General features: G+C 41.9%; 1 protein-coding gene across 1 annotated transcript; it reads left to right on the top strand.

Annotated features, from left to right (window-relative positions):
• The first annotated feature begins 16,428 nt into the window (after positions 1 to 16,428).
• On the top strand, positions 16,429 to 22,553 carry LOC146689658 (uncharacterized). The gene is made up of 2 exons (XM_085436919.1): positions 16,429 to 22,362; positions 22,480 to 22,553. Exon 1 carries the CDS (start codon positions 16,440 to 16,442, stop codon positions 21,987 to 21,989), a length of 5,550 nt encoding a protein of 1,849 aa, XP_085293045.1. The 5' UTR covers positions 16,429 to 16,439; the 3' UTR covers positions 21,990 to 22,362; positions 22,480 to 22,553.
• The last annotated feature ends 437 nt before the right edge of the window (positions 22,554 to 22,990 follow it).

Below are 22,990 nucleotides of genomic sequence, written 5' to 3'. Positions count from 1 at the left end.
TGCTTATCAGCATCAGTATATGTATGTGTGTGCGTGTCCATAGTTCAGCTGAGACAGTGTCCTTCGCCCTGCCAGGCTAAGTAAACAGTCTTCCAGCCAACCCAGGTGGCCTTGCACGGAATGGGAAGGAACAGACTCAACACAGTCGTTATCAGGGAGTTTTTGTTCGGCTCCAGCCTTGAGCCCACAGCTGGCGCCGAAGGGGTAGCCGGATTATGATGGTAAATTTTTCTTTTGCAACAACTCATGAGAATTTCAAAGCTGTTCTTTAACACTCTGACACTGGTCTCTCAATCTCCCGTTGGAGAACCGCGAGCTTCCCCATGATGGTATCAAACTTGCTGGTGTTGTCATTCTTTTGCTCAGATAGCCGATTCTGAGACCTCACGACTGCAGTGAGCTGTTCTACGATGTAATCCAACTTTCGCTCAAAGGTGTTATTTTGAGCAGGCCTCTCCTTGATGTATCCCAATATACGTTCAGAGGTGTTATTCTGAGTATTCACGGCAGCTGTAAGCGTCTCCAAGGTCTTAACCATGCTGCTTTCAATGAGCCCTTTCTGAGAAGTCGCGTCTCGTCCCATCGTTTCAATCCCAGCGGGCAGCCTTGGGGGGGTTTGAACAGCCAGTTCCGCTGTCTTAATTCTCCGATAAGCCAGGGCCAAGCCAGCTCCGATCAGCAAGAACCTTGTTATCATGGTTCCGAATAGGTAGATATCTTCAGCGTCCTCGATCGACAGTCCCGCCAGGCACACAATCCTGCATTTCTGCCACCCGTCCATCGTGTATCCGGCAGGGAAAGTCCCTCCAGGGCACTCGGGCTCTCCTGAGCCAGACTTCTTGTTAAGAAAAGGGTGTCAATAGCATTCAGAGACCAGTTGATCAAATCCATAATTCTCTTTAGGTTTTAGAAACAGACTGTGAGAGAGTACATGTGATTGAAACCACCTTTTCTTACCTATAAATTATTTAAGGAATCTCCATTCATAACCAATCGAAGAAGCCCTTTTTCTTTTCGTGGGCTTTGACTTGAAGTGCCTATCTTTGCATGCCAAATATTTTCTTTTAGTATGTAATCTGCCACTTCATAAGCATGAATGATGCTTCACCTCAAGGGTAAGAGCTGCAGATTGGCAACTGTAAGAATTTGGCAGAGATGCAGTGTTTCAGCAGGAAGGCTTTGGATTTATCTGTGCAACCTTTCTCTGTGTGTACTTGTGTAGAGGATGTTTGAATAGGTCAGGGTGGTGATATAATGAAAGCTTAAATGAAGCACACACCTCTGCATTAACTCTGCCGCATGATGTGGCGCTATAGTCTGTAACTATGGCAACGGCACTCTGCACTCCTCCTCCTTACGTGCATCAGTTTGCGCGCGTGTGTGTGTGTGTGTGTGTGTAACTCGTCACTGTGTTCCCTGCAGACAGATTAATTCCCTGCCAGATTCATTCCCTGTCAACTTGCTGAAACAAAAAGTTTCTGTTTTAATTAGTTCGCTGCAGTGTCTCGCTTCATCCGTCTATCTGGAAAGTGTCTCCCTCACATTCACGGTCTCGCTCTCTCTTCCCGCCTTCACTCTTCCTGTTGGTCTCTAGTGTAATTAAAGACAGTCAGGGCAGATAATAGAACCGTAATAGTGTGTAATTGCAATAATCAATACAGAGTGCAAAGTAAGGAACTCACTATTCTTCAGTATAGAGCTATACAGAGAGGTGGGAGGATGTGTCTCGCAGCAAACGCCCACTTGAAACTCAGTCATTAACTGATTGCTTATAATGTATTTGATTAGAAAAAACAAAGAAAAGCATTTACAAGGCATTACATTCATTGGACACTTTCTTAGGTACACAAGCATATATCTAATGGGGACAAAAGGTCATTTAAGTGACTTTGAGTGTTTCAGAAATTTGATTATCTACAATTTTACAGAGAATGATCTGAAAAGACATCCTGGCTTGGTGATTTCCTGTGATTTCTGCTGCAACATTTGGATGGTAGCACCAGTAAAACAACATGAAAGCATGGATCCATCCTGTCTTGTATCAACGATTCAGGCTGCTTGTGGTGGTGTAATGGTGTGGGGAATAGTTTCTTGGCACACTTTGGGCCCCTTAGTGCCATTTGAGCATCATTAAATGCCACCGAGTATTGTTCCTGACCATGTCCATCCCTTAATGAGTACAGTGTACCCATCTTCTGATGGCTGCTTTCTGCAGGATAATGCACCATGTCACAAAGTGTGATGCTGTCATGCCAGTATGGACCAAAATCTCAGAGGAATGTTTTCAGAAACTTGTTGAATCTCTGCCATGCAGAAATAAAGCAGTCCAGCCCGGTCCCAACAAGGTGCACCAAACAAAGCAGCCACTGACTGTAATTCAAAATGGTTCTTTCTCTAATCTTTGAGATATTGTCAGTAGATCAACATTCAACATTATTCAACATACTTAGCCAAATGTATTTATTTATGCCATATTCTAGCCAATAAGACGAAAAGACTGACAATGCCAAGGCTGTAAATATAAGCCTACAGCCAGAAGCCAGTTAGCTAAACATAGCCTAGCTCAGTGGTTCCCAAACTATTTTTGCTATGCCCCCCTTTGTTTTCCAAGAAAAATGTTCGTCTGTTTGTCTCTATCTGCAGGTTTTACATGCTTACATACACACACCTAGTTACTGTCCCTCTATTTACAAAGGCAGAGGCGCCGCCGTGTGATTATTTTACGTGTAGTTGTTTTTTTTCCTGTGTAATAATATTCGATATTGCTATCAATACATTTTTCAATACTGACGGGGAACAGCTAGACTAAAACAAAAATCTAATATTCTGAATTAATTCGGTGTCTTGCGCTACACTTTTGGAGCTTTAGGTCTGCTGTTAACATTAAGCGACATATAAACCACTTTACAGATACAGACAAGAGGGTGACCAACCGTCCTCTTTTCCCCGGACATGTCCAGTTTTCACGTTCTGTCCAGGGGGATTTTCGACATTGATGAAAATGAGGAGCCATATGTGTGGCGTCATCCCCGGACTGCTGCTTAGTGAGTGGTTGTTCTGCACTTACAGACGGGACAGACAGCCCCTGATGAAAAATCCCTAAAAAATCCCAAAGCGCAAGTGCATCTTTTCAGTACTGGTAATTTTGCTTATACAGATGAGCCATTATTTCTGTGCCATTATTTAATTCCAGAGGCTTTTAAGTTGTTTTTTTGCACTTGTTGACTTGTAAAAACCTATATGACATTTTTTGATTTCACAAATCATTGTGAATTCATTATATATCTGTGGTACTTCTTTTTATTCCCATCCAGATCATTATCATTCCCAACGTGTAACATACGAAAGATTTCTCATGCTCCTAGGCGTCTCATAGTAATGCAACAGGTACCCTTCCATGTCCTTTTGAAACGCTCTGGGTTCTCAGTTGAATCCAATAGAATGCTGCTGGCGACCAAAGGCCCCAGCCGTCCATTCCAGCCCTAACTCTAACCATAACTACAACTTTAACCCTAACACTTAGTGTTTTCCAAAGTGATTCAGGATCATAACATAAAACACATTTATAGATTGATTCCAACTGGCTCTCATGCCTCCGAACACGTAACATATCGACGATTTGTCACATTCGTCAGTATGTTACACTTTGAGATGAGAACGTGTTGCCCCATCCTATTTAAATCATTACTCCTAGGTTCAATGAAAAGCTAAATGCAAAGAGCTATTTTTATTTTTATGTGTGGGACACATTCATTTTTAGATGTGCACTATTTGTGTAGTGTATAAATTCTGAAATTGTAGACATTTATTAGGACATCATCATCATAGTTGACCCTACAAAGTTTTGTTGATAATTTCCACCAGAAGTTCATTTATCCTCCATCAAATGCAGCCGCTCATAGTGGAAACTTTCTGAGTGTTGTGAAAGGCACCAAGTAAGCAAAATGAGATAACAGTAATTTTTTTTTTTTTTTTTTGCTTAAATCTTTCAACTGTTAGATATCTCTACAAATATTTGGTATGACGGGCCATCACAGCAAAAAGTATGAAAAAAAAGACTAACAGAGGGATTAAAATAACTTGCATGGGCGCACGCAGATATTTCTCTTTCTCCTTCTAATGCTTATCTGGCTGCACCCACCCTCGGGCGTTAGTTGAGATGAAGGGAGCTCTCAACAGGTAAAGGTGGACATGCCTAGGCAAACACCCTCTCTGAAACAATACTGCCTCCTCCAGGGTAGGCTGACCTCACCTGGGAACTGGGAAATGAGTGCCTTGGGGGTAGCAGAGCTCCAGCTGTGCTGACCAGGAAAGGGAAAATTAGATAATCTGATTTTGTCTTTTTCTATGATTGTGTATGTGAGGGGGAGAGAAAAAAGGGGAGAACGTGTGAATGTTTGCTTTATCAGATCTTTCCCTGGTTTTTAAGGGTTTTGACTTTTGATCATGCTTTGACCTTTGCTTTGATGTCAACTCACCAAAGGGTGATGACAGCAGTTTTCTTTTTATAAACCCTTCATCTCCTCTCCCACATAGTGACTCATCCCTGTATCTTAGTCTTTGTTTTGTTTTTTTGTCCTTTCTCTCCGTCTCATCTCTTTCTCTCTTTCTCCAGATGCTATTCCCTGTCTGTTTCTCCTTTTACTGTACGGGTTCATGTTTTCTCCATCACTTCAATTCTGTCTCCCATTGAGAGGAAAATGTGGGAAGCATTCTGCCATAGCGGGAGTATTATCTGACACGCCATATGTTAGAAATTACCTTACTCAATTGGTCATTCTCTTTTTATACCTCTGTTATAGCCCTTTTCTCTGTGTTTCATCAGTAGTTACTTTTCCATGTCAGTGTTTCTCTAGACTCGCTTTGGTATTTGCATTACCGTTCACAGTATCTCCTTCTTTTAATACCTCGTTTCCCCCACCCTCTCCTTTCCCAGACATTGTTGTCTTGTTCTTCCACGGCCCATGAAATCGAGTGATCTGCTGAATGTTTCCTCTTCATAGCATCCTGAGGAGGAATTGCTGTCCTCGTGCCCCCAACTGTGCCATGCATATTAAATTAGACCAAAGAGGTGCATTTCAAAGGGCAGGCTGAGGGAGATGGTTGGATGCATCAGCAGGGATGATGAGACAGAGTACCGGGCTGTGGTCGACTCCTTTGTCACGTGGTGTGAGCAGAATCATCTGCAGCTCAACGTGGCAAAGACCAAGGAACTGATCGTGGACTTCAGGAAGACCAGGAAACACTTGACCCCTGTTTCAATTCAGGGGGTCAGTGTTGACATTGTGGAGGACTATAAATACCTTGGAGTACACATTGACAATAAACTGGACTGGGGTAAAAACACCACAGCACTTTACAGGAAGGGCCAGAGTCGTCTCTATTTTTTGAGGCGACTGAGGTCCTTCAACATCTGCCAGAAAATGCTGAGGATTTTCTATGAGTCTGTTGTGGCCAGTGCGATCCTCTATGCTGTTGCATGCTGGGGGAGCAGGCTGAGGGTCGCAGATGCCAACAGACTTAATAAACTAATCCGTAAGGCCAGCAATGTTGTGGGGATGGAGCTGGACTCCCTCAAAGTGGTGTCGGAGAGGCGGATGCTGTCCAAGATAAAGACAATGTTGGATAACACCTCCCACCCACTCCATGACATGTTGGTCAGTCACAGGAGCACGTTCAGTGAGAGACTGAGATTACCGAAAAGCACCACTGAACGACACAGGAAATCATTCCTGCCTGTGGCCATCTCCCTGTACAACGCATCCACTTAACACACTGTTTGCTGCTACAGCTACACATGTTTCTTTTCCAAATATTTATTTATAAGTGACTTATGTATGTATGTATGTATATATATGTATATATTGTACTATTCTTAGTTAGTGTATTGTCTGTCTTGTCTTAATGTTGGTTTAAAATGGAGCACTGTAACAAAAAATAATTTCCCCCAGGGATCAATAAAGTATTCTGATTCTGATTCTGAGTCAAATAAGACGATTACGGCAGAGGAAGGACAGACAGAGGTGGATTAAGAGGACAAAGGTAATGTGACTGTTGTGAAATGCCCCAGGTGTCCCCGCTTTGAAGACCTTCACCTTACCATATGCTCAAGTTTTAATGAATGTGTGATGTATTTACTTCTGGCTAGTCTGTGTTTATATAAGTTAGTGATCAAGCTCGATGCAGAGAAATGCGGTCAGTTTATGAGTTTTACCTCATTTTGTTTTTGCAAGCATCCAAACACGCACATCGTATTACCATATATCTGTTGGCTGACATGTTTCCATGCAGAAGATATTTGCTGAATTTTTATGTGCATACTTACTTTGTGTAATGCACATAAAGCAGTAGCTTTCATAGTGGCAGTCCGCCCCCCAGCCATTTTCCATTCCATTGAATACTGCTGCAGAGCTCCAGTGACCTGCTCACTGCAGACATACAGCAGACTTGTCTCTGCAGGTGTGTGTGTGTGTGTGTGTCTCATCTCGTAACCGGGGCTAACATTCAGTATTGTACAACACAAGACAAGACACATTCCACTGAGTTCACAGCCTGACTGATCAAGGTAGGGCATTCATACATTACACACAGGATCCTCAGATGTGAGCTAATAACCAGGGGAAGTACATGGTAAGCATTCAGCCTTCACAGTATTAACATAACCAAAACTGATAGCTCAAATCAAGATGAACAGTTTAGGTACCCTGCAAAAATAGAGATAAGTTTGGTGATGTGGTGTGTTGTTCTAATTTACCTAACGACCCTCTGGAATAAACAAAACAAGCAAATGATTTGCCCTAATAGCTATTAGGGCTAAACAAATTTCCCACGTGTGGGAATAATAATCTTATCTTATTTACTGATATTGGTACTGCAGATACCAGTATATCAGTAAATATCAATATATCTGATATCAATATATCAGTAAATATTCTCTAAACGCAAAGTATGTTAGGTATGTTGAAAAGCTAAAAATGAAGGGGTCTTATCAGATTTTTAAAAAGTACTAAGTTTGTCAGTCTAGTAACACACTTTAATCAAAGACTGTATATAAAAGATGGACACACCCACCATGTCTTAATAGTTGGTCCTGTTGTGAAGTTTGAAACTGAGCATTTTCAGCTTCAAGAGTGCAGATTTAAAGTACTTCCGTACTGAGTTCACTTTTTAGAGCTAGAAAGTACATCCATCTTTTAAATACAGTTTGACTGCAGATAATGCAAATGGTATCTTTTTTTTAATTCTATATCAAGTAAAAATATTCAGTTAAAATATAGTATGGGCTCTAATTACGAGGATACACTGTGTTGCATATGGTGCTTGGGTACCAAATGTGTATTTGCTCACTGTTGAAAGTCCACAAGATAAACAAGATGAAAGTAAATGGTCGTTAGGTGTTTAAAAATACATTTTGTATATTATGTATGTAAAACAGTGGTGTTGCATGGAATCATACATGTTTAGTTTTATCAATTTCTTGTAATATTGTATGTTTTTACAAGGTTTCTGTATTAACAGCAGCCATTTTTAACAGTTCAATCTTTTCACATGTGGAATATTCAATGAAAAAAAGAGTCCTGTCATTTTCTGTTGTATGTGTTCTTCAAAAGTTGCCCTACCTTAGACCCTGACAGTTCTGTCTCACTAGTCATCAGGCTGATCAAGTTTAATTAGGAGAATTTAGCTAAAATCCCCCCATTTTCCCCCCACAAGCATCATCATTTCACTGAAACACCTGGAGCTTAACCTCTGTTTTTGTGTTTTGCAGCCAAATATTTGGCCTGCCAAGTGAGAGCAGGATGTATGAGGAGGAAGGTGTGCAACATGCAGGCACCCTGGCAGATAAATCAGGCAAAAATAACTCAGCGCGAATATGAATAAAGGTGCATACAGACATCAGAGTGATTATCGTTTCTCATCTTCATATTTTGGACTGATTTTTTCCCCTCAAGCAAAGCATCATTATTATATATTCACAGTTAAAATGTTATTCAGACAAGTTCCGTCCAATGTTGTGTGTGTGCTCAAGTATAAAGTGAACAAAGAGAGATGTTTGAAAGCATGACATCAGGCAGCTTGATTCTGTAATAATTCTCTCAAGCTGTGATACTGGAGATGATTACAGCATTTCAATCAGCAGAAATCCTTTTTTCTGAGTGACAGGCTCAGTCATGCAGACAGAAATATCCTCTGTCTGTACCTGATGAATTCAGAAAAGTTGCTCAGTGTCTTGCCTTCTCTTTTGGTATAAAATTACACTCATTCTCTGCTTTCGATCACTACTAAAAAAGTCTGTTAAAGGTTCAAAAGTTAAGTGTGGAGAGCTGCTGCCCTTTGACCTTTTGGATTTGTCTCAATTCTAAAACTCACATAATCATATGAACCATCTCTCAACATCAGAAAAGCATTCCCCTTTCCTGGGATACAAAGCATTGTCTTTTTTTTTTTTTAAATCAGCAAACATGACATGATAGATTTTCATGATCTTCTGCTACTGTACAGTGCGATCATGACTTTTGTGTTATCTATAAAGTCATGGCATTGTGTACTGTAGCTGAATAACATTTGTCATAACATAATTTAATTTTGATCTGTTTGGATTGCAGATTAAAGGAAAAAATGGAGACTGGGGGCAGACTTGCTTGAGAAGAAAATGCACCTTTTATTAGGTAAGTGGAAAGTCCATATAAAGAATCAAAATGCAGACTGTATGCAGGGAATGAAAGAAGAAAACCACAAGGGAAGGAACATAAGTGACACTAAACAGACACTCTGATAACTGAACAAATGAAAGAGATGACTTTAAATACTCATGGAGGTAATGAGGGAAATTGAAAACAGAGGTCAGCAAGGAACAGCTGAACATAATGAAGGAAGGCCACAGACACAAAGCAAAACTAGAGACAAAACGCAGGAGCCAGTAACCTATTAAAGTAAAAACTAGAAGTAACGGATAAAACAGAAGTAAGCATGACCTGCCTATATTCCAGTTTTCTTTCTAAGAACGGTAACTGACAGCATATATAAAGCAAAAAACTCAGGTTTTCCTCAAAGTATTTTCAAAATGAAAGGAAATTAATGAATTTTACAATTTCACAAAAACTGCAGGATCTTCTCCCGCATTAACAAAAATAAACTGCTCTGCTACCAGACAGAGGTACAGATAATTAACTGAAATAGGGATGGAGTACACACAATTTTTACCAAACAAAACCATCTACACAAGATTTATGGAACAAAACAAATATCAGTTATTTACATAATTTTTCAATATGTTTATACCAGATAACAGAACATTGACGCTTTTATCAGCTCCCTAATTGTCCTTGTTAATGCTTTGATCCTTTGCTAAACTTTGTGTCTTCACTAATAGTGAAGTGCCTCCATGCTAATGACATATTAGCATGTGGCTGCAGCTAGGGTTGGTTGATTGGCGCATGTCTGCTGCTAAGTAACATTCATTACAGTGCTTCAAACCAATATTTGTCAACCAAAGTTTGTCTCTAGGCTTGCAGTCATACCACCTTGAGCACACTTGATCTCAAAAAGTAAGCAGTATTGGGGCAGGTTAGTACTTGGATGGGAAACAGCCTAGGAATACAAAGTGTTATAAGGTTATTCAGGGGGCTGTGGTTTAGGAGTCATCTACTTGTTGGAAGGTTGGTTGTTTCCTCCCTGGTTGCTCCAGTGTGCATGCCAAACTACCTTTGGGCAAGACATTGAACCCCAGCCTGAGATGTTCTTGATGTGTGTGAATGTCACATGAAAAGCATTTAGAAATAGAAAAACGTGCATATATGAATTTGTGTAAATGGGTGACTGAAAAATGTTGTATAAAGTGCTTTGAGTGCTCAAGGAGAGTAGAAACCCACTATTTAAGCTTCAGCCCATTTAATAACTACAAGTCAGTATTACCTGATTTGAGATCAAGGCATTTTTATTTTGACAAATCCCAGTAAAAACATCTGTAACACATCTGCTTTGCTAAAACAATCAAATATGCATGTCATATCATAAAGTGGTTGGTGTGCTCCCTTTTACGTGCAAATGCCTTTTGCATACTGCATACTCTGCCCAGTCAGCTATGACTGCAGAGCAAACAGAGAAACAAACAAGTTAAGGCCACACATATGATGATAACATAACCATTGTTGATTCTCTTATCAGTGTTTTGACACTGGCCAGTGTGGTAAGGCTGCAGTTTTAGTCCAAAATCCTCATCTTGTACTATATCTTTCTGGTATGACTCACGCTTCACGCTTTCTTTATTGACGTTTCTCTGACAGCATGCGTTCCTGAGTGTGGCGACTTGTTCTGTTCATGATTTTGACAGACTTTGCCAGTTTCAGAGACACACTCACCACTAATTCTATGAGCCCAGACTTCTGCTGCATCTCAATTCTCTGCTCTGCTGTGGCTTGTCCCAACAAACCAGCTATCGTGCTCCGACCGCTGTTTCCTTCTGTTGCCATGACAGCCCATATCTCAGTCAGTGGCAGGAAGTCGCACGGTTTATGAAATGAGTTTATCATGACAAAAACTATCTGTAAGAGCCGAACGCTGCATGTGGAGGCACAAAGGGTACGGATGTATGTGTGTGTGTGTGCCAGCTTTTATCTGTGTTTTGTCACACTGTGGCTTTTCGGTGTATAAGCATCTCAGGCTTGTGTGTACATGCATTCATGTGTTTGTACGTATGTTTGTACTGCTAAAAGGCTTGGCACAGAGCAGACCTTTTGTAGTTGGCAGCAGTGGGCACTCTGCCCAGCTTGTATGGCTTATGGATGTGAGTCAAAATTGCATTAGCCTCCAGCCAAAGAAAGGCTGCCCATCTTCCTGGTGTGAACCTTCAACAAATGTGCCAACGCTGACAGCATTAAACAGAAACTGATACCAGCATCAAATCTGTCTGACACGTCTCATGCTGTCAGCCTATCAATAATTACATTAATGCCACACAAAAGGAGGCAGGGAACCAAATGAAATAGCAGCATGGGGAAAACAAGCCTCAGAGGCCCATTTCACACTGCAGCAGCAGGCGATATGTCCTGATCTTGAAAGTTTAGTTGTAAAATATAGTAGAATGTAGGTGGTCAAAGTTTTGGTCACAGTTTCTGATATATATATTTAAAAACCCCCACCTTGCCTTCATTTTGAGCTCAAGCTAATGGCGCTGCTGTAAAATACCCACCAATTAAACAGAACACTGCATAAAGCAATAGTTCTGAATTTCAACTCAAACCCTCAGCTGAACATAATTAAAGCGCTATGTGAGAAATTGCACAATTAAAGGGGTGCCTTACAACCCGTGGCTAAAACGATGTTTGATTCTCATAACTTCAGTGATGGAGCCGGTGGAGCGAGAAAAGGAGGTGGAGAAATGAAGATTTCAGAAATGCATTAAATGTGTATTTTACCAAATTAGAAGTAGAAGCTCCTTGAAAAGTTGCCACGAGGCATGAATGGTGAATGACCAAGGCGCTTTCAAAAAGAATATTAAAAGGTAATTATGTTCACTTCTATTTCACATATTGGGAGTGGCCTCGGTACTAACGCAGTAGTTACAGAGCTTATAGGGCCTGTAGAAAAGACAACTGTTACAAAAGATGTCTGCGTGGTTTTTAATTTCACCTTTTTCCCATTTGGAGAAAAGAAGAAAGGATTGAAGCATGAGTTTAATCCCGTTTTTAAAGAGGCCGCCGTAAATCCCGGGTTTTGATTACCCATGATTGATATTTGTAGTGGGCTGTCAGTAGTGTGGCTCCCAAGGAATGAGCTACAGAGACATGTGCATACATATTAACATTAAGTTAATTAACTGCCCGTGTGCGCACTTTTTATTTCCATATGTCCTCGTAGTTCCCCTACACACCTTATCGTAACTCACCCAACTCTACGCGCCTTTCTTCTGAACTCCTGATGGCTTTGTTCCTTTACTTTGCTTTCCTCTGACTCTCTTTTATTCTTTTGCTCCCACTGTACATGATTGTTTTCCGGTTAGCCTAAAGCGTAAATTTAATCAAAGCTTACTTTCATGCCAGCACCTCTTGTGACTTGGGGGGGATTTTTAGGCCCACTTGCAGACGGAGTGCGATTAGTTGAGACAAGGTTGGTTAATGCTCCCTATCTGAATACTCCCGACAGGTCGAAAACAGCTTTTTATTTCTAATCGCACCTGCTGATGAAAGACAGTGGGGCTCATTCAACCATGATGCAATAGTGCTAAGGAAGGTATCAAAGCTGTAAAGTCTTTAATGTTTGCGCAAGCTTACAGTGTAAGTTGTTGATGTAGCAAGCTTTTAGGATTTGTTTTCCTAGAACACTAAAGTTAAATTAATATTAACATTAGTAGTAGAAGCCTGTTTTTATGCTGGTGCCCATTTTACAGTGTCAGAATCCATGATGTACAAGGATATATCCAGTGAGACATACCAAGAGTTGTCCTGATTGATGCACTCTCCTGAACTTCCTTGCCGTGTGCTCAGGGTCAACATTAGGGCACGTGTAGCTCAGACACACCTCAGGCAAAACTAGAATATAACTCCCTTTACTCTAAATCAAATTCAAATTCAAATTCAAATTTTATTTGTCACGTACACAGTCATACACAGTACGATATGTAGTGAAATGCTTGGACAACTGCTCGTGACCTAAAGAAAACAAAAAAGGAAAAGGCTATGAATAAGATAGGAAATAAATATGAAAAATTAAAAAGGGTAAATTTAACTAGGAAGGAATAGAATATAAATTAAGGTTAAAAATGAAATAACTGTACAACACAAATTAGAATGAAGGGTAAATTTAACTGGGAAGAATAAGATAAAGATAAATATATAAATTAAAGTTGAAAATAAAATAACTGTACAACAAAATACACAATACACAATATAGAACTATATAAGAATGTATGAAGAAATCTAAATATAAATAAATATATACACAATAACAGCAGCTGTACAAGTATTAACCGGAAATGAAGAATATAGTGACCAGTGTTGTGCAAAACCAAAGTCCAGAAAGTCCAGTGTGTGTGTAAGAACCATATGTGTGGGTCAGTACTGTGTGGTGGTGTGATTGAGAGACCGTATCGCCTGCGGGAAGAAGCTCCTCCTCAGTCTCTCTGTGTTGGTCTTCAGGGAGCGGAATCGCTTTCCTGACCTCAACAGAGAGAACAGTCTGTTGTTGGGATGGCTGAGGTCCTTCACGATCTTCCTGGCCTTGGTCCAGCACCGCCTGCTGTAGATTGAGTGCAGGTCAGGGAGCTCGGAGCAAGAATATCATTTCTCATGAAGATGGATTCCCTGTTTAAATCCTGTTCTGTGCATGGTAGGTGCATATTGGTGCCACATTCTTCAAGAATACAGAAAAGTAGTGTTTAATGCCAAGCAGATGCAAGAAAGAAGGATTTGTATGATGACTTGTCAGAAAGATGCACGGATATTTAGAAACCAGTATATATGGAGAGGAAAATTTCACTTAGCTGGCACTCTTGGTTTTATAATTTGTTTCTGTAGATATTTGCATGGGTAAGTTGCATTAAAGAGAAACAGCTGGTGGAACATTTTGCAACTAATTTGGTTAATTAGCAATATGTCGGTAACATTATTGGGTATAAAAAGAGCATCTTAAAGAAGCAGAGTTTGTTAGAGGTACAGATGGGCAGAGGTTTACTAATGTGCAAAAAGCTGCATCTACAAATCGTGGAACAATTTCCTCAACCTAAAATTGCAAAGACTTTGAATATCTCGCCATTTACAGTACATTATTTCATCAAAAGTTTCTGAGAATCAGGAAAAATTCTCAATGGACATGGTCAAAATTAATATTGGAAGCCTGTGCTGTGATCTTTGGGCCCTCAGGCGGCACTGCATTAAAACAGGCGTAGCTCTGTCATGGAAATCACTGCATGGGTTTAAGAACACTTCCAGAAATCATTGTCTGTGAACTCAGTTCACCACACCATCCACAAATGCAGATTAAAGCTCTATCATACAAAGAAGAAGCCATATGTGAACATCATCCAGAAATACCACGATCTCCTTTCTGCCAAAGCTAATTTAAAATGGACTGAGCAAAACTGTGGTCAGATGAATCAAAATTTTGTTATTTCATTTGGAAAACATCAAACTAAAGAGAACATACACCATCTGGTGTGTTATCAGCGCTCAGTTTAAAAAGCCTGTGTCTCTGATGGTATGGTGGTGCATTAGTGCTGGTGGAGCTGGAAAAATACCATCATTGCTGAAAGTTATATCCTCAGGCCCTCCAAGGTTTGGAGGCCTATCTCCACCCACCACCACTTCCCCTGCCGGTGGCGGACTCCCTCAGGTGTCGGTGTGTTGGTGGTTCTTTGTGTCTGGGGGTGGGCGTCCGGGTACACACCGGCTCACTCCTTGGCGGCCGCTTGTCGGGGCCTGGGGCCTGGGGCTCGCTCGGGCCCCTTTGGAGGTGGGGTGCCCCCGGCCTCTCGGCCTGGGGCTCAGTCACTCAGGCACAGCTGGGGGCCGGCGGAGCTCACGGGCGCGTCACTGCAACTCCCCCTGACTTCTGCTCCGCGGCTGCTGGGCGAGCCCTCATCTGGGACTCTCCTCAGCTCTTACTGGAACAGTGGCGCGGCTGCCCCTCTGTTGGTCTTCCATGGTCTCTTGTGTTCTGGGGGCCTCTGGATGTCTGGAGTTTTGATCTCCTCCATACCCGCTTCACACCCTGGAGGACGGGGCTGTGGCCCCCCCACACTCCCTAGCAGATCATTACATGGAGAAACCTTTGGAATGCAAGCATGCTGATCCACACAGGTATGCACACATGGGTATTCACAGACGCGGACTAAAGCTTTCTTGGCTGCTGCCTCAAAGCACACTGTGCGCTGTCTATCTTGCGTGCTGCACAATATCGTTTATTATTTAGTAAATATTGATATCTATGACTAGCTAGTTTATTGTGATGGTGCTTTGTTTTCTCTATTATTATGTTGCTCTTTGTTGTTTGCTGTCTCCTCTGTTTGTTTTTTTTGTTTGTTTTTTTTTTTTTTCTCCATACAGGTGACCCAGGAGTTCTTTTTTTTTTTTTCTCTCTCTTCCCCCCCCTTCTCACCGTCTCTTCTCCCCTTTGGTTTTCTTTCTTTCTCTCCCCCTCTTTCTCTCATTCATTCCCCCTGTAAATGTCCAGTTTTGTTTATTGATCTAAGCCTGAACAGCTACGCGTAGTGTCCAGTAGAGGGCTCTGTTGTTTAGTTAGCGGCAAGCTGCACTTCCAGCTCAGACCGGTTTTGTGGCGCACATGTCCCAGTAGGCAGCTCTCAATGAAGCGTGAAGCAGCGTGATACCGGACTCTAGCAAAATTAACAATTTGCAGCCCTTGGAATGCGGAGCGAGGTACATGTTTTAAGTTGTATTTGTTTGCTTAACTGATATTTTGTTGTATTTTCTGCATTATTTGAGTTCATATTTGTAATAAGCGTCTAAGAAAATGTATTTTGTGTTTCTGTTTAGTTTTCACGGTGCATTGGTGCACCTCAGCACTGTTAGATTCTGAATGAATCTCAAAGTAAAAATTACTGCACCCGTCGAGGCTCTCTCTCTTTCTTCCTTGGTCCGAGGGACTGCTACAGTGAAAACTCGATCGCTGAGTGAAGGCTACTTGCTAGCTCCCATGCCAGATGAGTGCAGTCCGTGCCACGAGGTGGGTCCGTGTGTCAGCTGTGAGATATTTCTACACCAGTCAAGATCATCTTTGCTTCGTCGCCTACCTCCCCTTTGAACTCTGATGGTTACTTTACGAAGGTGCAGGTATTATGCCCATTAAGGACTTTGCTGATAACAAAGTTAAAATGTCTGCACACTAATTCAGAGTTACTTGCCTTAAATATTTTTGTGGTTACAGCCTTAAAGGTATACTGCATTGCACTGAGTAATTACAATCTTTAAATTGTATGGGTTTATTCTTCTTGAAAGTAACGTATATCAGCGGTATTTACAGTTACATTTTGTCTAATATGTGGGTGCTAATCTGTTTATTTATGTGATGTAAACGTCTGATGTGAGCATTGTTTCCAAAAGTAACACTCACGTAAGTTTAAGTCCAGACGTTATCGCATAGAGCAACATACACATTGCAGTAACAAAATGTTGAACCCTGCTGAAGAAGCCGACGACTCAGAGCAACAAGGAGTAAGATCCAGCAATCGTGAAAGGCATTTAACTGAAAAGGGTAAAGAAATGCAGGAATGTGAGGCAAAGAAAAATGAGAAGGCATTTAACAAAGCTTATGACACTTGGAAGAAGGCAGCTAAAGAAATCAGAACAAAGCTGAAAACTTTCTGCTCACCTGAAGAGCTAAACAATGCCAGTCATGACATAAGAGACAAGCACGCTGTAGTACAACAGCATTATGAACCCATTCGCCGCAGCCAATCAATGACGCCCGACATTGTTAAGCGAATGGATGCTTGTGCAGTGCTTACAACTGACATTTGTGAAGTTGTTGCTAAACGACAGGAAAATATCGATCAGCTCTTTAACGATCGCCTTGAAAAGGAAAGAGTACGAGTGATGTTAAACAAAAGGGACTATGGTTCTGTGTTTGGTGATACAAAAACTGAAACGTCGTTCCCAGAGGGTTCAGTTGCACGCTCAAAGGCAGATTCTACTGGCAGTCGTGAGGTGGAAGCAGAAGCTGAACTTGCAGCCAAAGTGGAACAAGCAAAGGCCACACAAGAAATATTGGCACAGGAAACCAAGATCAGCCAAATGGAAAATGAGTGGAAAATAAAGGAAGTGGAAACAAAGGCAAAGTTGGAGGAGGAAAAGACTAAACTTCAACAGTTAAAGGCAGACAGCGAAGTGAAAGTAGCAGCTGCACGAGTAAGAGCCCTTAGCGCTCAAAATGACATTGAAAGCCATGATCAAGTGTCCTGCTACAACTTAGAAAATTCCGCAAATCTCCCCAACATCGCACCACGGCTCTCTTTAAATCCACAAGCACCAACATTTAGACCTCACAATACTACTCCAGAACGTGAAGAACTTAGCTTAGTTCAAGCCCTCGCCAGCTCTCTTACCCTAAACAGGCTTCCTGTACCTGAGCCCACCATCTTTAGTGGCGACCCCCTAAAGTTTATGGATTGGAAGGTATCCTTTATGGCACTAATTGGTGACAAACCTTTACCTGTGTGTGAGAAAATGTTGTATCTAAAGAGCTATCTTGCAGGTGAAGCACGAAAGGCAGTAGAGGGATATTTCTTCCGCAACAGTGAGCAGGCATACGCAGGCATTTGGAGCGTTTTAGAGGAAAGGTATGGCAGCCCATTTGTTATTCAAAGAGCCTTTAGGGCTAAACTCACAAAATGGCCTAGAATAGCTGCCAATGATCCTAAAGCACTGAGGGAGTTTGCAGATTTTCTCCAAAGCTGTGCAGAGGCTATCCCTCAAGTCAAAGGCCTAGAGATCCTTAATGATTGTGAGGAAAATCACAAGCTTCTAAGAAAACTGCCTGAGTGGATAGTGCAGAGATGGAGCCGCATTGTGGTGGAGGAGCTAGACAAAAGCCAAGACTACCCCAACTTCGCTCGCTTTACAAAGTTCATACAAAATGAAGCTAAAGTAGTTTGCAATCCTGTTGCCTCACCATTCCTAATAAACGAAAGGGCATCAGAAGAGCGGCACGTTAAAAGAGCGAAGGCACTCAGTACTACCATCCAACCAAAGTCTCCACCAATCCCAGTATCTATTTCTAGACCTAAACCCCCATGTTTGTTTTGCAAAGAAGAATCGCACGGCATAGCTAAGTGTCCTGCTTTTGCAGCGAAAACTAGTGATGACAAGAAAGTTTTCATTCAAGAAAATCGTCTCTGCTTCGGGTGTTTGAGAAGGGGTCATGTAACCAAAGAATGCAGAGGACGTCACTCCTGTAGTAAGTGTGGTCGGCGTCACCCCACCTGTCTACACACAGAAAGAGTGAATGAACCTAAAGAAAGGAAAACTGAGGATTCTAAATCCCCAGATGAAGGTGCAAACAAGGAAGTGCATAATGTTATGACTCATGTACTAACAAGGAAACCATCTTCCACATCCAGCATAGTACCAGTATTTGTGTCAGTTGCATCTGAGCCTGAGAAAGAAATACTTACATATGCCCTGCTTGATACCCAGAGTGACTCATCCTTTATTTTAGAGGATTTGGCCTTAGAACTAAATGTAGACGCCCAACCAGTGCAGTTAAAGCTTAGCACCATGACTTCCGTCGACACAGTCGTTGCAAGTAAACTTGCCAACAACTTACAGGTGCGTGGGTTTGATTCTGAGACTCGTGTCCGAATAGAACACGTCTACTCTCGTGACTTTATCCCAGTTGACAAGTCTCATATCCCTACCAAGGAAACGGCACTTCAGTGGCCACACCTTGAAGGCTTAGCTAACAAGTTACAGCCATTACAGAACTGTGAAGTAGGTCTATTGATTGGTTATGACTGCCCATCAGCACTAGCCCCCCTAGAGATCGTCACAGGCAAAATAAACGAACCTTTCGCACAAAGAACCCTACTAGGATGGAGTATTATTGGTTCTGGTAATCCTCACCTAGACAGAGAAGGTAACCAGAGTTATGTGCACAGGATCACAGTCAAAGAAATGCCCATACCATCAGCCACAGAAGTACTCAAAGTCCTAGAGACTGACTTTAATGAGAGAAACTATGAGGATAAGTATGTATCACAGGATGATGTTCGCTTCATACAAATCCTCAGTGATACAATAAAACAAAGACCAGATGGGCACTATGAGATGCCGCTCCCCTTCAAGGGCAATGATCCACCAGCGCTTTCCAACAATAAGAAGCTAGCCACAGTCCGACTGCAACACCTGAAGAAAAGGCTAAAGGCTGATAAACAGTATCATGAACATTACTGTTCCTTTATGAGAGACATTATCAGCAGTGGTGATGCAGAATTAGCACCTCCTTTGTCTGAAGGCAAGACTGCATGGTACATCCCACACCATGGGGTATATCACCCAAAAAAACCAGCCAAGCTAAGAGTTGTCTTTGACTGTTCAGCAAAATTTCTCGGTGTCTCATTAAACGACACTCTTCTCACAGGTCCAGATATGATCAACTCATTGGTGGGGGTACTCTGTCGTTTCAGAAAGGAAAATGTAGCCATAATCTGTGATATCGAGAGAATGTTCCACCAGTTCTCTGTTTGTCCAGACATGCGCAACTATCTGAGATTTCTGTGGTGGCAGGATGGACAATTAGACAAAGAACCCAGAGAATACAGAATGGCTGTACATCTATTCGGTGCCAGTTCATCCCCTGGATGTGCTAATTTCGGCCTGAAATATTTGGCACAACAGTACAGAGCAGACTATCCTAAGGCCTCAGAGTTTGTTGAACAGAACTTTTATGTAGACGATGGTCTAACTAGTGTCCCATCAGTTAAAGAGGCACAAGAACTCATCACCGAAACACAAGCACTTTGTAGACTTGGCGGTCTACATCTGCACAAGTTCAACTCAAACCAAAGTGATGCGCTTTCCCAGCTGGAACCCTCAGACAGAGCAGACACCACAGAACCGCTCGATTTCAAACCTGACACAACAGCTGAAGGCCATGTGCTCGGCATCCAGTGGTCAATCAAAAATGACACTTTCAGTTTCAAAATAAACACTAAGGACCAACCTCCTACTCGCCGGAGCATACTGTCAGTGATCTCATCCCTGTACGACCCACTAGGGTTCGTAGCTCCCTTCACCTTAAGAGGCAAAGGTATCCTACAGGAACTGTGTCGCAGAGGCATTGAATGGGATGACCCCCTTCCTGACAACTTACGTTCACGGTGGGAGGACTGGAAAGATGGGTTGGAAAGACTAAAATCGGTTGCAGTGCCTAGATGTTACCACCCACCAGAACTAACAGACATTGTAAAGGTGGAACTGCACCACTTTTGTGATGCTAGTGATTTAGGATATGGTGCATGCTCCTATATTAGGTACCTCAGCAACGAGAAGGTCCACTGTAGTCTTGTTATGGCTAAGGCAAGAGTCGCACCTACCAAGGTCACAAGTATCCCGCGATTAGAACTCTCAGCCGCAGTCACATCAGCTAGAATGAGCAGCATGCTAAAAGCAGAGCTTCAGATGTGCATTAATGAAGAGTTCTTTTGGACTGACTCCCAAGTAGTCTTAGCCTATATTAACAATGAGGCACGACGGTTCCACGTCTTCGTTGCCAACCGTGTTCAGTTAATTAGGCAAACTACAGATCCCAGACAGTGGCACTACATTGACACAGCTCAGAATCCTGCAGATTACGCCTCTAGAGGGCTCAGTGCATCAGAAATCATGTCAACATGTTGGTTGTCTGGTCCAAAGTTTCTGTGGGAACATGACATTTCATATGCACCCAGCCCCTCAGCTGTGTTGTTAGTAGGGGATCCAGAAGTCAAAGCAGTCAAAGCTCTCACAACTCAAACAAATGAACAAGACAATATCCTCAGCCGTTTGTCAAGGTTTTCAAGCTGGTCAATGCTCCTTAAAGTGGTTGCAAGGATAAAAAGATTGAGATCCAGCAAAGCCCAGTATGGAAACTTTGTAACAGTAGATGAACGGAAAACAGCTGCTGACACAGTAATAAAGCTCCTTCAGCAGCAGGCCTTTTCTCAAGAGATGGAAGTGTTGAAGGTGGGAGATAACCTTCCGAGTTCAAGTCCCCTGTTTAGAGTAGATCCAGTACTAGATCAAGGACTTCTCCGTGTTGGAGGAAGACTGAAGAAGTCAACACTCTGTCAGGGACTTAAGCACCCCATCATCCTCCCGAAAGACCATCACATTACAAAGTTGATCATTGCTCATTTTCATGCACAGATTTGTCATCAAGGTAGAAGCCAAACTCTCATGGAAATCAGATCGAACGGATTTTGGGTGATTGGTGGGAGCAAGGAAGTTGCAAAACTAATAAGTAAATGTGTTCAATGTCGAAAACTAAGACGTTCACCAGAAGAACAACGCATGTCTGAACTTCCAAAGGAACGAGTTGAAATCTCAGATCCTTTCATGTATTGTGGAATGGACTGTTTCGGACCATTTGTCACAAAACAAGGTCGCAAAGAGCATAAAAGATACGGACTCCTCTTTACATGTCTTTCCTCACGTGCAGTCCACATTGAGATGCTTGAGGATCTTTCTACTGACTCTTTCATCAACGCTCTGAGATGTTTCATCAGCTTAAGAGGAGCTGTTTGTAAGTTGTACAGTGACCAGGGTACAAACTTTATTGGAGCCAAAAATGAGCTAAGAGAGTCTCTTAAACAATGTGACATGGATGCCTTAGAAGCATTCCTTGCCAATAAACAGTGTGAGTTCGTCTTCAATGCCCCATCTGCTAGCCATGCCGGAGGTGTGTGGGAACGACAGATTCGAACCATCCGCAATGTTCTCAATGCCACCATTGCTCAATGCCAAGGCAGGCTGGATGACAGCTCTCTAAGAACTCTATTCTATGAGGCGATGTTTATAGTTAATGGTCGACCACTGAGCGTCGATGGAATCAATGATCCTAAATCTCCTGAACCTCTAACTCCAAATCACCTCATATTGATGAAATCAAAGGTTGCACTGCCTCCACCAGGAAAGTTTGTGAAAGAGGACTTATATGCAAGGAAATGTTGGCGCAGAGTCCAGTATCTCACTGAGCAGTTTTGGAGTAGATGGAAAAGAGAGTACCTTCTGAACATATCTATGAGACAGAAATGGCACCTACCACGTCGAAATCTTAAAGTCAATGACATAGTCATTATCAAAGAAGACATGCTTCCCAGAAATCAGTGGCAACTGGCTCGAGTGGTTGAAGCACCAGAAGAAGATGACGGTTTGGTCCGCAGAGTCAAGCTTCAAGTTGGCGATCGAGGCTTAATAAAGAAGCAGAGAACAGCACACAAACCTCACGTAGTTGAGCGACCTGTTCAAAAGCTTGTAGTTCTATTAGAAAATAACTAATTGATGTTTCAATCAATACTTTCACATCAGGCGTATTTTGCGAAAGTTTATTGATGATGTATTTGAAATTGTGTTCGTTCTTGTAGTAATGTCCATATGTTAAAGCTGGAAATCATGTAAAGAATGTTGTTTGTTATACATGATTTGGTGGGAGTGTAAATGTCCAGTTTTGTTTATTGATCTAAGCCTGAACAGCTACGCGTAGTGTCCAGTAGAGGGCTCTGTTGTTTAGTTAGCGGCAAGCTGCACTTCCAGCTCAGACCGGTTTTGTGGCGCACATGTCCCAGTAGGCAGCTCTCAATGAAGCGTGAAGCAGCGTGATACCGGACTCTAGCAAAATTAACAATTTGCAGCCCTTGGAATGCGGAGCGAGGTACATGTTTTAAGTTGTATTTGTTTGCTTAACTGATATTTTGTTGTATTTTCTGCATTATTTGAGTTCATATTTGTAATAAGCGTCTAAGAAAATGTATTTTGTGTTTCTGTTTAGTTTTCACGGTGCATTGGTGCACCTCAGCACTGTTAGATTCTGAATGAATCTCAAAGTAAAAATTACTGCACCCGTCGAGGCTCTCTCTCTTTCTTCCTTGGTCCGAGGGACTGCTACACCCCCTGTCCTATTTATTAAAAAAAAAAAAAAAAAAAAAGACAAAGGATGAACTGAAGCTCTGCCATCACGTAATGTCGCATACTGCTGTTTCTGATGTCATTTAGAAAAAAAAAAAAAAAAAAAAAAAAAAAAGTTATATCCGGGCTTTAGAGGAATAAACGCTCTGCTTGATTTCAGGGAAGGTTTGCGTATTTCAGCAAGTTAGTACTAAGCTATACTGCGTCGCTTTGTAATAAAAGAGTCTAAGTTCTGAACTAGCCTCTCTGCGGTGATGACCTTTAACCAACTGAAAATATTCTGTGCATCATGAAATAAAAATCATAACAAAGAACGAGTGTTGAGCGTCGGTAAGAATGGGACTTGTCTTGTCTGATATAGAACTCCTCGTCTC

Source organism: Copadichromis virginalis, linkage group LG17 (assembly GCF_057382275.1).
Source record: "Copadichromis virginalis isolate Kocher_CV1m ecotype Utaka linkage group LG17, C_Virginalis_male_GT1.1, whole genome shotgun sequence".
Taxonomy (NCBI): domain Eukaryota; kingdom Metazoa; phylum Chordata; class Actinopteri; order Cichliformes; family Cichlidae; genus Copadichromis; species Copadichromis virginalis.
The sequence above is the reverse complement of the archived record's forward strand: the minus strand, read 5'-3'. Positions and strand labels throughout refer to the sequence as shown.